The 13,885-nt window shown below is 37.7% G+C and overlaps 1 protein-coding gene across 7 annotated transcripts in view; it reads right to left on the bottom strand.

The window, feature by feature from the left end:
- Window positions 1–12,637, bottom strand: part of RB195_017261 (uncharacterized protein) — a gene marked incomplete at both ends in the record, with an annotated part of 32,009 nt that extends 19,372 nt beyond the window's left edge. For 4 of the 7 annotated variants that reach the window (XM_064184186.1, XM_064184187.1, XM_064184184.1 and 1 more), the window contains 3 exons: window positions 128–286; window positions 890–996; window positions 1,806–1,811. In XM_064184186.1, the coding sequence (XP_064040065.1) occupies window positions 128–286; window positions 890–996; window positions 1,806–1,811 (272 nt within the window). Of the gene's footprint in view, window positions 1–127; window positions 287–889; window positions 997–1,805; window positions 1,812–5,076; window positions 5,194–7,339; window positions 7,424–7,862; window positions 7,952–8,802; window positions 8,927–9,000; window positions 9,133–11,443; window positions 11,549–12,425; window positions 12,495–12,631 lie in introns of those variants that run through there. The other 3 variants (XM_064184183.1, XM_064184181.1, XM_064184182.1) reach the window with 3 other exon arrangements.
- Window positions 12,638–13,885: the final 1,248 nt, after the last annotated feature.

Below are 13,885 nucleotides of genomic sequence, written 5' to 3'. Positions count from 1 at the left end.
TAAAACATGCAAAGCGATTTTATGCGCGAAATCGAGGAAAAATTCCAAGAAAATTTTTAATTTTCCCCCGGAATTTTCATTCTCGTCATCCTATGGACAATGTCAACAAATTCAGAAGAAAATATACCTGTACGATATCATCAACTGATGCACAGTGTCAACGGACAACACGTCCGGGTTGTCGAGACGACAACGCATCTTATCCAGAAAATCGTTCGTCTCGTTCACGTCGGTGATCTCACGAGCTTTTCGGAGATCTGATAGAAACTTCTCACGGGAATGGGCACTGCAATGAGAACTTTTTGGGGGTACTGTAGATTACTGTAACATTAAAAACATTTTCTGAGTGTAGTTTCAGCGAATGAGATCTTAGAATTCCTACTTCACGCTTCATATATACAGGCTTAAGTACTAAATTTATACACTTCCAGAAACCTCAAGAAAAATTTAGAAGGGGTAGTCAGTGGGATGGCACCGACCAGCTAAGGGAGACCTGCTATACTATAATAAAATCAGCATAAACTATTCTATTTTCTTTAATTATCCTCCTACTTCTCTTTAAATAAAGTAAATAAGAAAAAACATCTAAAACGCTCAAAAACAAGACCATATCCCAAACTAACTCTTCTGCCTGTTGAAGGATTTCAAGGAAACTGTCGTTCAAAGATTTTCACCGGTGAAAACGTTAATCTCACCGAAAAACAACATGACCTTTTCAAAAAAAAACGAGTAAATAGATAAAATCGGCGGCTCTTACCCTTAAAAACAAAGAAAAAACCGTTTCAACCGTTTTAAAACGAAGAAAAAACTGTTTTGAGCTGCTCTCGGCAGGTTCGATCAATATTTAACCATAACACATACGAAAGAAAGAAATGAGCACAACAATTACCTCGCTTCGATCTGCACACTCTTCAACGATGCCTTTAAGCGCGATTTGAAAGTGACCTTATTCGGACTTTTAAACTTCGAATCATCGTCCACATCACGTTTATTCGGCTGTAAATGAGATAATTATTGATTTCTAAGGTCCCATCCATCCGATTGCAATCGCACAAATTGATATCACCACGTATTCATGGCATATTCTTCCTAGCCATGAATTCGTTATCATGCTAATAACGTTAAAAAAAACATGTGCGCCTGAAGAACAGATACAAATAAAAAGAAAATATTACGAAGAGATCGATTTTTTCGTTACTCTGTACGATTTTCACGAAAGACTGTTTCTAATACCAATTTGTGCTTATTCTTCAGAAAAAAAAACAATCCCTTTGGACCTAAAAATTTCCGCATAATCAACTTTTCCGATATATTATTTCAGTGAAATGGAAAAATAAGGAAGGAAGAGCTGTCGCGACGTGCGCACGGCATCAGCGCGGCATGCTGTTTGTTAGCTCATGAATCGCAAATCAAACACAGATAAATATAGATAATAATAAGATAATATGACTAGTATAGCGCAAATAAGCAGATGAATAAAAACCCTCTGCCCTTGAAGCTTTGGAAATTTCTGAAAGGTTTCTCAATACAACAGGAATATCTGTAGCGAAATCTCCTTGTAAGAAATTTCAAAAAGCGTAATCAAACCAATCCTGCAGAAAATAAATAAACAAAGAAATAAATTCATAGAAAATATAAGAGGGTATAAATTATATAAAGTAAACAGATATATTAGATTTTATAAAATTGTAACTGAACATTTCAATTTTTCGACCGCAAAAAAATTAAAGTTGATCTACGTAGGGACGTTCATATTTGCGTCGCTGCTGCGCTGGTAGCGGTGCGAGAGAATATAACAGACAAACCTCCATAATCCGTTCTTTCAAGTGAGAATATAAAAATTTATTTTAAAAAAATAGCCAAGTGTCGGTGGTGGTAGAAGTAGAGCCGGAGAGTAGACCGTCACCCAATCAGAGCGCAGCAGGTAAAAGGACGCGAGACCCGGCGTGGGACTGTAGAAATACTATCCGAAGCGGTTCCGATCGCCGCTATTTCACGTCTCACGAAGACGACGATGCGCAATGACGTGCGATGATGGCGACGGCGACCGCCGGCCACGCCCTCACCGCCCCATCCGATGACTTCTTCCGTACATGATAGACACAAATCATATTCAAAGGTTCGGATGTCGTGCAATGTAGCAGGGGAAATTTTTTGCATCACACACGTCACCTCCACAGAATGTTCTCGTACATGCTTCAATCACTGATACGGTAATCGGAACGATTTTTCCGATGAAAGTCAGCGCAGAAAAATTGTCACCCATTAAGAGAACCGGTTCGAAAGTATGTGGGTTTTCAGATGCAATCGCAAACATTTCATACACAATTGAAACGTCAACGCAGGCAATAAATTATACTTTTACTTCTTTCCATTTACAGACGCTGGCAAAAAGGGATCGTTCCGAAATTACAGTAATCGGCAACATTCTATTTCTGCTCAGAAATTAACAAGTCAAATATTTGCTAAGATCAATGAGTAATAAATCATAAAAAATCAATACGATATCTTACTATAACATTTCAAATCATAAAAGCATTTTTCTGCACAATGGAGCATATTTTCCAAAGAATATTGGCGATTGATCGGGGACAAAGAACCTCATTTCTATGAATATATAATTGATGCTTTCACGTCTACAGTAATGAACAGTACTCCCTTGTCCAATCAATACGTATTTCTATTAGAGCAGTAGCTAAGTAACAGCGCCGCAAACGGAACTTGCACCGCCCATTTAGCAATGGGTGCAGTGCTGCTCGAGATAAAAAAAAAATAAGAAATCACTAGTGAAGTGACGTTGAATATGCAAAGAGCACGTGAAAAAGACAGACAGATGAATGAAACGTTTCGAGGTGGATGCAAACAAAAAAAAAAGAAAATGACTTGAAATGAAAAAGACAAGGAAATTTACGTGCGTGACAGTAGTTAGAGACGCAGAGGAAGAATGACAGGGACCGGATAGGCTCGCTTTCTCTGTGCACAGATGAATTTCGTATCTACGATGACATCATGAATTAGTCATTGTGATGTCATTAGTAGTGAATAAAGATTGTTCGACACAGATATTCGCCGACTCTGCTTCTCTAGACTCTTACCGCCCACGTTCATTGTTTTTTCACCCCGTTCTGTCGCGGACAAACTGCTTCTTATCTTTGCACTTTAACGTTCACAAAGTAGATTTATTCCCATGAGGTTATCGTACAGCTGCTAGCTTTCTATTTTCTATGAAATCATATAGCAAAACATAGAGGAGAGGTTGTAAAAATCAGATAAGGCTGTACGGTTCACGTTTTCTGGTCTGTGCACTCGTCTGACATCAATGGCATCCACGGAACCGAACGTTTATAAAAGACCGGAACAGCGATTCTGTTCCCATTTAATAGTCTGTTCATTTTAATGGATACAGGCCGTCGTCTGTCGTCCCAGAATTCACGCATGGGCATTCTGCCCACGTAGTCGGTGAGTTCGATTTTTTTTAATTTTTAATTTTTTTGTGTCAGCATCAGTGGAATAAAGGCTTTCTATTAATATTAATATTTTACCATAATTTTTAATTTTTTGTCACACATGAATAAAGGCTTTCTATTAATATTAATATTTTGTTATGCCAATAGGATGATCGTCACATATCTTGATATGAATGTGTCACGAAATCGACTCAACGTCATTATAAATATATTCTTAGTATCCTAGAAGGTATGGAAGCGGTAAAGAATAACAGCAATAAGGGTTCCGCTATCGATAGCACGACGACGTGGGAACTCGCCCGACAAGAGCGCATAACTGCGTCTCTTTCATCAAACATGCTCCATAGCTCCATAAAGAAACTCACTTTTATGTCATTTATGTCTTTTTTCTATTCCCCGTAGGGATTTTAGTACAACATGGGCAGAATATATTTCTAACAAAAGCAAACAAAAGAGAACATGAGAGAACGATTGTTCGTCACTCCCACTCACCTTTCGCATCATTTTTCCAGCGTCCCCCATTTTCCGCCAAGAGTTCTCGGAACTTTTTGCAACTCATATTTATGCAACTTAACTCTCTTCACGGAAGACCTTAACCCAGATCATCCAAATATTAATAGAAAAATTTGAAAATATACGATAGTAACAATAGAATGAGTACAAGAAAATTTTGTAGATGACAAAATGTTCGAAAAAAAACAATGTCCAGAAAATTACCAAAGTATAAATGGTCTTTCAAAAGTCTTCCAAAAACTCGCTGGATGCAACAGGAAAACAGATCGAAATTCTGAACTTAGTAGGAAAAATTTCATCTGTTAGAAATCTCAGAAAAAATCTTGATAAGAGCAAACGTTGAATACTTAGTAAAAGTGTATTTATTTATGGATTTATTAATTAAAAGTTATTTGGAATTCATTCACTTGGATTTTTTCTTTATTCCCTTCGTTTCAAGAAGAATTTTTTTTTAGAAAATTTGAACTCTATGAATAGGAAGATTTCTGTTCATAATGATAAACTTGAATAAATTAAATTTATAATGGAATAATTAAACTTTTTATGTCATCACACGGTCATGCGAAAACACAACGATTTCGTCGGAAAAAGAAAGCTACACAGGAATCAATGTGGCAGGCTTTAGGTGTTTAGATCCTGGATTGATGGCTTTTTTTCTTTTAGAAAGTCTCGAATATAAAATTGCTAGTTGTTATCGCCGACATGGCAACTACGAACGAATGACGTCAAGTGCAAATGACGTGAGAAAACTATGTGAGTTCCTTTCTCACCAATTTGTGGTAATTTTCCCATATCACAACCAATTCCCCACGGAGTTCAGTAATAGAAATGATAACAGAGGGGAAAAAATTCCGATGACGATGAGATTTTAATGGCAAAAATAAAAGCCGAAGAAAATAGAATAATATAAGCCAAATAAATAAATGATTAAATAATAATAATATAGTAAGAATAAAATAAATAATAGATATAATAATTAAAAATAAATAAATAATACTAAAGAGTACTATATAATGAGTAAAGAACATTATTTGGTCTTTATTTAATGTGATAAGAATAGGACTGCCGCCAAACTCGTACGATATTGTACGAGTTTTCATGGCATTACGGATAGCAGGAACTGTACGCGAGATGCGAAAATGATGTCATCTTTCCTAGTACTGGCATAACTACCTGGAGATGTATCCATAATTACTGCTGTAGATTTATGCGCCTAAAGAGAGCACAGCAGTTTTTTCTGGACGAGTTTTGCATGTTTGGCCAACGCCCCGCCTTCTCGATCACGTGAATGCGACGTGCGTTCCTCTCTCAGCAGCCCATCGGGACCATGCGAGCGAGCGAGTGGCGGACGCGTCGCGGGTTCCAGCGATCAGCAAAAGTACGTGGATCAATTCGCGTGTCAATAACATTTAATGACTTTTATGTGTAATTTTGCATCTCGGTGCAGTCTTAGTACAATCATTGGATGGTCCTACAACGATTGCACTTTACTACAGTATCTCTACTGCCACGACTACATGGTTCTGCAGAGCTTCTTATGCCAATCGATATGAAGCAACGTGTATTGCATACGTAGCGCGTGTTTATACCAGGATATTTGCTGTATAGATATTAAAAGGATAAAGGATAAAGTCACTGGAGTATCAATCCACTCGGGATGCGCCAACGCGTTTTACTGGAATTCGTAATCGTTGAGGTTTCGGAACGCGTGTTGGCCTATACAATGACTTGCGGGGGCCAGCCGATGATCAAGTCAGTGTTTTTATCCTCGCGGACAAGTCTGGTACCAATTTATCGACCCTGCAGGGATGAAGGGCTTGGTAAGCACTAGGGCGGATTCGAACCCTCGACCGTGTGCCTACAACGGACCTCTAACCGACTGCGCCACAACCGCCCACTATCATATGCTTTAAAGGCACCACCCCACGAATCTGGGGTGGTACGGTTTTCAGTTTTCTTTTTTTTTCCCTCAACATTTCCTGTTCTCTCTCGATTTTCTGCACTTTTTAGTTAGCCGTTCTTCTCTAATCTTACAATATTCTAATTTTGTGAGACAAAATGTTCCGAAGAAACACTCTTGGAAATATCCCAAGGTGCAGAAAAGACTGGAAAAGAAAAGATATTTTTTTTTAAATCACTTAAAAACAAGAGAACAGGATCTAAGTCAGATTTCTATCTCATTTCTTGTTTTTGGATTGGACATAAATAAGAAATTTGACAACGATACTTACAATAAGTTGCAGGAATTGTCAAAATGGTAATAAATTTTCAGTTTCAAACTGTAATTTCCCTGAGAACGAAAAATTACTGTTTTATGCTGTATACATAACTAATCCCGGGCGTGTGGATCCAATTTTTCCGTGAAAAGTCCTGAATGCTGGAAAGGCTGTGAAATGTGTAAAGAATAAGCTGTAAGGTGTTAATCAATCCGCTTAAGATGCGTCAAATTTTCATTTCAATTCAGAATCGTTTGGGGTTTACAAACGTGTAACTGTCCTATACAATGACTTGTGGGGGTCAGTGAGCCAAGTTGCTTTCGGGGTTTTGTCCTCCCAAACAGGTAGCAATTTATCGACCCCGAAGAGCTGAAAAGTTTGTCTGGCACTGGAGCGGTTTCGAGCCAACGATCGATCGTTCAGTCACAGAGGAACCTCTTACCGAGTGTGCTACACCCAAAACCCCGAAAGGTCATGAATACCCAAAATATATGGATATGGTTTCAAAATGCTACAGGGGATTTTAGGGTTGAGTGTAGGGGATGTGAGAAATGTTAGTCGGCTATAATATGCTGTGCTGTACGAGCAACATTTTCTGGCATATAGTTTTTTTTGGAGAAAAATTTCTCCTCAAAAAAAGCAGTCATCAATTCTAGGCGTGAATTGGTTACAAGAAGAAAAAGAACCTCGAAAACAAAGATTTGAGTATGAATAAAGACAAAAGTCTCGTAAAAAAATTTAACCTAGAAAGAGGACTCGAAGAAGGAGTTTAAAAAACAGTAGAAGAGCAGGATTCTACAAGAAAATTTCTACAAGTTACCGAGTAAAAACAAACATTTTTCTTTTTCCTCGTCTTTTCCATCGCTAGATATGATTCCTATTTCTGGAAAATGCACACAGGCTGAGTGTGGAGAAATTCGATATGGTTTCTAGCATTTTGTTAAAATGAGCCCGTGGAAGGCATTACCACAGCACGTTATCCCAAAAAAAAGAGAAGAATTTTGATTATCTATTGATTTTAGAGAGTGGAACATGCACATACAAAAGATCGATTCGGTCATCAGAATGCACACGAAAACCAGAAATCGTAGAGTATAGTGAAGAAAATCCTGAAAAAAAGGAAATTAAATGGGATTCACTCACATTCATATTTCGATCATACGACTGCAATGTGTTACTTTCGGGAAATTTCATGTATACGATCATCGGTAGATGAGCATGCGTTTTCTGAAATCAATAGACCAATATGGACGAGTTTTCACAATCGCAAAAAAAAACTTCAGTCATCATTATTCCAGAGAAAAAAAACTCTCGAAACATATAACTGAATACTGTAAAACAGAAGAGTATAGCTAGAATTTAAATCAAATGAAGCATGTGAAGTCATGAAGCGAGTCCAAGCCCGTGAAGAGTGAAGAGACTAAATTCCACCACCAAAGGAGCGGTTTTCCGTGGTCAGAGGTGAAAATATGACTTCTCATGTGAAGAGGAATGACGTTTCGTTGCTCACCCCCTCGCATCAGACTAATGAGAAAAAAAAAAGAAATCGACGTCGCTAGGAATAGTGCAAGAGGAATTTTGAAGAGATCCGACGGACGTGCATATGCAAACCGCGAATTTTGCAGGGGATATTTGCACGAAAATCACCCCTTTAAATAAAACAAACCTTTAGTGCATCGATGATGTGATATTCTGAATCCGGTGCGATATATGTCATTAGTATATTGTAGGATTGATTCATGCTTTCACGTACACCTAAAATACGAAATATGAAAAGTTAGAGAAACGTAAAGGAATGTCAGAAAAGCAGAGACTACCATATTTTAAGGGAATTTTTACATACTCGATTGGATTTTATGTTCAAAAAACAAAAAAAAAAATGAAAAGTAGGGAATGATTACATATACAGGCTGAGACTCTAAGGGAACTTTTAAAATGGTGAAACCAAGTGCAGAAGTAAATATTAATTATTAAATAATAATAATAATATTAGTCACTGATATATTGATTAAAAACTCACTAATTAGTAATTAAAAATTGAATAAAATTGGCCGTTGCAGACTTCGTACACGTGGATTTCCCTTTAATTTTTCGCCGGAGGCAGAGACGTAGAGGAACTACGGAACATCCAGACCACAGAGTAATGCAGCGGAGTCATATTTCACTCATATTTTTCTTTGAATATCAGAAATTTCATTCATGGAGAAAAGTGTACTCATTTCTGTGCACGCTTGCACCAGAGCAAGAGAAAAAAACGCGGGCAGAGACGCAGAGACACGCGAGGCAGAGAAATAGAGCGGGCCCAAATTGAAGCGGGCAGAGACGCAGAGTGATTTCCGCTTCTAAGAAAAAAAGTAATTCAAGTTGCGCTTGCTTTTTATTAAGAAACTACTTAAGCAAATGTGCAGATATGTGCAAAAATGTTACTGTCCCAGCGGCACACTTTTTCAGATCACCACGCAAACGTTGCACAGTTCTGAGAATCTCGATATCAATGGAGCAAAAATACCTCTTTAAATTAAATTTTCACTAAGACATTACTGTGGACAAAAAAAATAGATCATAAAATACTCCCACACATCAAAACTTCCGAGAGCGAAACTCACCAATATGATAACAGAGACTAGGTTGTTGCTGTTGTACGGTAACGTCTACCAACGCTACATCAGCGTTGTAAAATGTATCCAACGCATTCGCTTCGCCGAAATCTAATCGATCGAAATCGATTTGCTGAACAGATCGATAGTCTTTGATCGGGATCGAACCACTATGTACTACTACATCGATGCAAAAATATAACTCACTGTTAAATTCACATTCAACGTATCCGCAACATTTTGCACATCTTTCAACGCCATTTCACGGACTCTGAGATTCTTTTGAACTTTTTGATCGATAACGATCACCACTTGTAGTTTGCGAGTGAAATTTGTGCCCTGAAATCACGTATCGTTCATGTAAATATTTCCCAAAATTAATTAATGATCAATATGAAAGAATATTAATCTATAATTCTCCGATTGAGGTCTTCGTATTCAATTTTGGAGGAAGGAAAAGAGGCTCCTACTGTTCAGGACCCACAACGATTCTGTTCAGGACCAGCGGTGCAAATTGCTGTGGCAAAACATGCTCACGTTAAGCTCAGGAAAATCGCGTAGATCCCATGCTCAAGTCCTATGACGAATTTCGAGCCTCTTTCCTCACTTTCTTCGATTTCTACATTTCTATTCCACTTAAAATGAAAAAAAAACTCTATCTTGAAATTTTGAAATATGTTCAGCAGCAGAAATTTCGTGTGGAAAAATCCGAACAAATAAAAATCAACCGAAATCATCGAGGTAAGCGGATTTTTATCCCATAAGAGATTATTAATCGATGCGGAACTTTTGGGACAGGAAGCGCTTGAATGTTCCTGCGCTAATTTTTTCCAAGGCCCCACAGCATTATTCTATTCTTAGAGAGATTTCTAAGCCTTTCGAAGCCGTAGAAATAAGGTAATGGTACTGCAAACCAGTCAACGCTATGTACATGAATCCGGATACAGGAACCTAAGTCAACAAAAAACTATACTCCTTAAATTTACTCGTTAAATATTATAGTTTGTGGTTACAGTAATTCACAATCAGTACATAGCTCGTATAAGCTTTTTTTTTATGCCGAACACCATAGCATCGTTTGGTGCTAAAATTTCTCTTGCTTCAGAAAAATGTCCTTATGACTGGAAACCAGTGCGAAAACAACTAAATACAGTAATAGCGGAAGGTGGAAAGTGGGGAGTGTGCTCGTGAATCGATCGATAATTACCGGTCACTGACGTTTACAAATTTACGTAGGAGCTTCGGGGCGTATTGTTTTATTTCATTACTTCAACGATTCATTACTCTCAACGAGTTCTGGATTTTTATTCCACTCAAAACGAGAGAAAAAAAACTGATTCTTGAAGTCTTGAAATATGTTCAACAGCGGAAGTTGTGTGTGAAAAAATGTGAACAAGTAAAAACCATTAAATGCAAATCAACATAAGAAAAATTTAGTTGGTTTAGGCTATTTAACAATAATTGAACCTATTTTCCCCTGAGAAATTTTTCTAGAAATTCGTCAATTACTAATTATTATGTGTGTGATATAGCCTAAATAATTCATAGGTCCTCCGCTAACGTAACACCTTGAGAACCTTAATTTCGATCAACGTATTAATAGTAGAAGAAGTAAGGAATTAGCGAGTAGAAATAGTAAAAATTTAACGAGTGAGCAATAATTTCGATATTTTTGATTGGAAGTGATTGAGTAGAGCTGTTCAAAGTTGAAATTAAGGAATCAGAAAAAAAAAGAAAAAGAAAATAAACGTTCCACGAAGCTCTTAATACACGACAAACTACGATAAATTACACAGAAAATCAATTTTCTGTCCACTCAATTTACTTCCATTTATTTATGAATTTTATGAGCAAAAATTGTTAGAAATGACATGGTAAGTCGTTTACCATGAGAATTTCATAATTTTCGTTGAAGCCCGCATCAGAAAGCATTCAACGTCTTTCCACAATAATTCCAAGTTCCGAAAGCAATTAGGAACAGAAGAAATAACTAATTACAAATCAGTAATAGCAGTATGAATGCGGTAAACAGTAATAATTCCTAATATTTCCGATGTGTTTGGATTGGATGTGGTTGTTCAAAATCGGAAGAGTTCTACGAAGTTCTTAATTTCTCAAGCCAATATGTCTATTTTGCATTCACCCGGTTTACTTCTTCTTGTGAATTTCGAACACATTTTATTTAATTTCTATTTTTGACTAATTTTTTTTTGGAACAACGTGGCAAGTCTTATGCAACATTTTTTTTTAGTTTCCCCAAAAGAAGCACCTAAAAATATTTTTGTGGTCAAAAAGTGTCTGATTTTTGAGACAAATTGGTTTGAAACATTTTTAAAGATAGCAATATTTTTAGGGATATCCAAGTAGTAGCAGATATCTGGGACTAGCACTGAAATTCTACTGTGATTTGCAATGCCATAGATTTCGACAGATAGTAAAATTACTAGTACCACACGTAGTTGTGGAAACGGTCCATGCGCGACTTTTGAGATTACTGAACATCCCGTATAGAAATAAACAGCTATACACGAGAACACTATTCTCAGAAATTTCCTGGAAGAAAAAATGAAACAAAATCATGCGCAACTTTCGGGACAGTTCAACAGATCCTGAACACGGTGTGTTGGTCAAGAAATAATCGAACGATTACCATTCTTTCGCTGCCTGTCGTCGTTGACGCTGGGATGCGTTGAAATGAGGTGGACGCCGCCGTTGGCACAACGGATGAACGTGGCGGCAGCGGTATCGGACAAACCTGAATTTTCGCAGCAGATTAATTTCAAACATTAATCAAAGCGGTAATCTGGCCGTGAAAATCAATTAATATAGAATGCACAGAGCACAAGCAGAACGAATAATTACAGGGCATCTACGGACGGAGAGAGTAACAACACGAACGGCTTCTGTTCTCTATGCAAACATTAGAGGACGATTGTTGTCAAGAGGTTATCCGCGTTCAGAAAAGCTAATCAATCAATAACTGTACTGTTACCGCCCTGTTACGTAAGAAAATTTGCACTATAGTCAGGAACAAATCCGAATTTTCTAGCGCTTAGGATTTGATCGTTTGGATTTTCAAATTTGCAGCATTTTTCCCCAACAAAAATCGATTCTGGCAGAATTCGAAAGGTGCACTACCTATGGGTCGTATTTGAGGGACAAGAGAATAAGTGTTTAGAGTTAAAAAATCTGCTCGGATACGCCACCGCGTTCACTTCAATTCAGAATCGTTTGGGATTTATGAACGCTCAATTTTGCTTACATAATGACTTCAGAATCTAAACAATGTATCAGATCAGTGTTTTCGTTCTCACAGACAAGTCTGGCGCCAATTTATCGACCCGGAAGGATACAGGGCTTGGTTAGCTTTTCGGCGCCTTCGAACCATCGACGGTGCACTGTTTCAGCCGAACCTCCTACCAACTACGCTACACCCGCCCGTGGCAATTATGATTTGTTCTCGAGGTATTCGCTGGATAATGGATACTGTGATCTTTTCACCTCTAAAAGTAGTGAAATACTTCAAAGAATGTTTCCAAATTTCTATCAAGCAAAAAAGAGACGTAGCTCCTTGGAAACAAACGTTACTTTCTAAGTTTTTCTCAACAAACATGGACAGTTCACAGACGCACGTGTTCTCCACGCCTTCCAAGATCCAGTTTTGTGGAAGTTTTTCGTAAAATGACAATGTTGATACACATTCCTAATCATCAATGGAGCGCATATTTCAAACAGTGGCGAGAGTTCAAACAGTCAAGAAAAACTGAGTGTCTATCCGGAACAGGAAATCAATCAATACTATCTACCACTGCCTGATCAACTAAAAGCAATCACTAACCTCCATACTCAGATCAGATCGTTTTATCTTCTGTTAGTAGTAACTCGTTCTAACATCACGTTAATTCTGAAACTAAACAAAAGTGATCTACAGTAGATCAAACAGACTATCAATCGATAAATCGATGAACATCCGGGAAATAAACGACAAATAAACTTTTGCACACAAGAAGAAATAAGCGAAAAATCTGAGGAAAACAGCAAAATTTGTAACGTGAATGAATTCCACTATAGCTGAAAAGCCGGCGCTACTAGCGAGAAGTCGAGTGAGTGTCGAAGGAAAAATATGTCAAATAACTATTTTATACTCAGCAGTGAAAGAATACCAAATATCAATTATTGATTAGTATTGTTGATCGAACACCCATGATCTTTTCAGGGATCATAATGTTTAACGCGTACCATAACCGTTAACAGTGTAATACGGTAAAGGCGTTAGTGATTTTCCTCACACATGAGAAACGGTAATCCAAATAAAATGAAGCAGGAGGTAGGCTTTGAAAAATAATTTTAAAATGGTAAGGAGATGAAAAGCAATCAATTAAAATCTTAATTTTATTAAATCAGCAGAAGAAGAAAAAACAAAAAAATGTCCAGCGCTTCAGTCATTGCTTCACTTCTACTCGCACCCGGACCGTCACAAAAAAATGAGGGATTTGGAAAAAAAATGGGCACCGCAGATGGCGAAAATATAACTTAAGCCGAATAAAAATAACTGAAAATACGTTGTAACTATAACGAATTATAATTGCGTAGCTTATTGATTAACGTCAAACATTTCTTTCTTTGTTCGGCTACGGCATACGGCTAGTATAGCGCAGTCGGTAAGAGGTCACGCCGTGGGTGCATTGCATTGATCGATGGTTCAAAACCGCCCTAGTGACAACCAAGAATGTCATCCTTCTGCGGTCAATAAATTGCTACCAGAAATGTCTGGGAGGATAAAAACAGTGATTTAGCGCATCGGCTGGCCCCCGCAAATTATTGTATAGGCCAACACACGTTCCAAAAACTCCAACGATTCCAAATTGCGGCAAAACGCGTTGGCGAATCCAAAGCGGATTCGATTCGACGCCAAACACTTTTATCCTTTTATCCTTTGTCCTCTAATACGTAGGAACATTTTCATAGTCTGCAGTTTAATGTACAATGTTCGGAAAAAACGTTAACGACTATTGGATACGGTATCAGGCAGCGCTTCCGTATCTAATCGTGTGGATGTAAAGCGGATTTCTGGATTGGGAGTTGAACGGTT

This window comes from Necator americanus, chromosome II (genome assembly GCF_031761385.1).
Source record: "Necator americanus strain Aroian chromosome II, whole genome shotgun sequence".
Classification (NCBI taxonomy): domain Eukaryota; kingdom Metazoa; phylum Nematoda; class Chromadorea; order Rhabditida; family Ancylostomatidae; genus Necator; species Necator americanus.
Note: the sequence above shows the minus strand (reverse complement) of the source record. Positions and strands in the feature narration are given on the sequence as shown.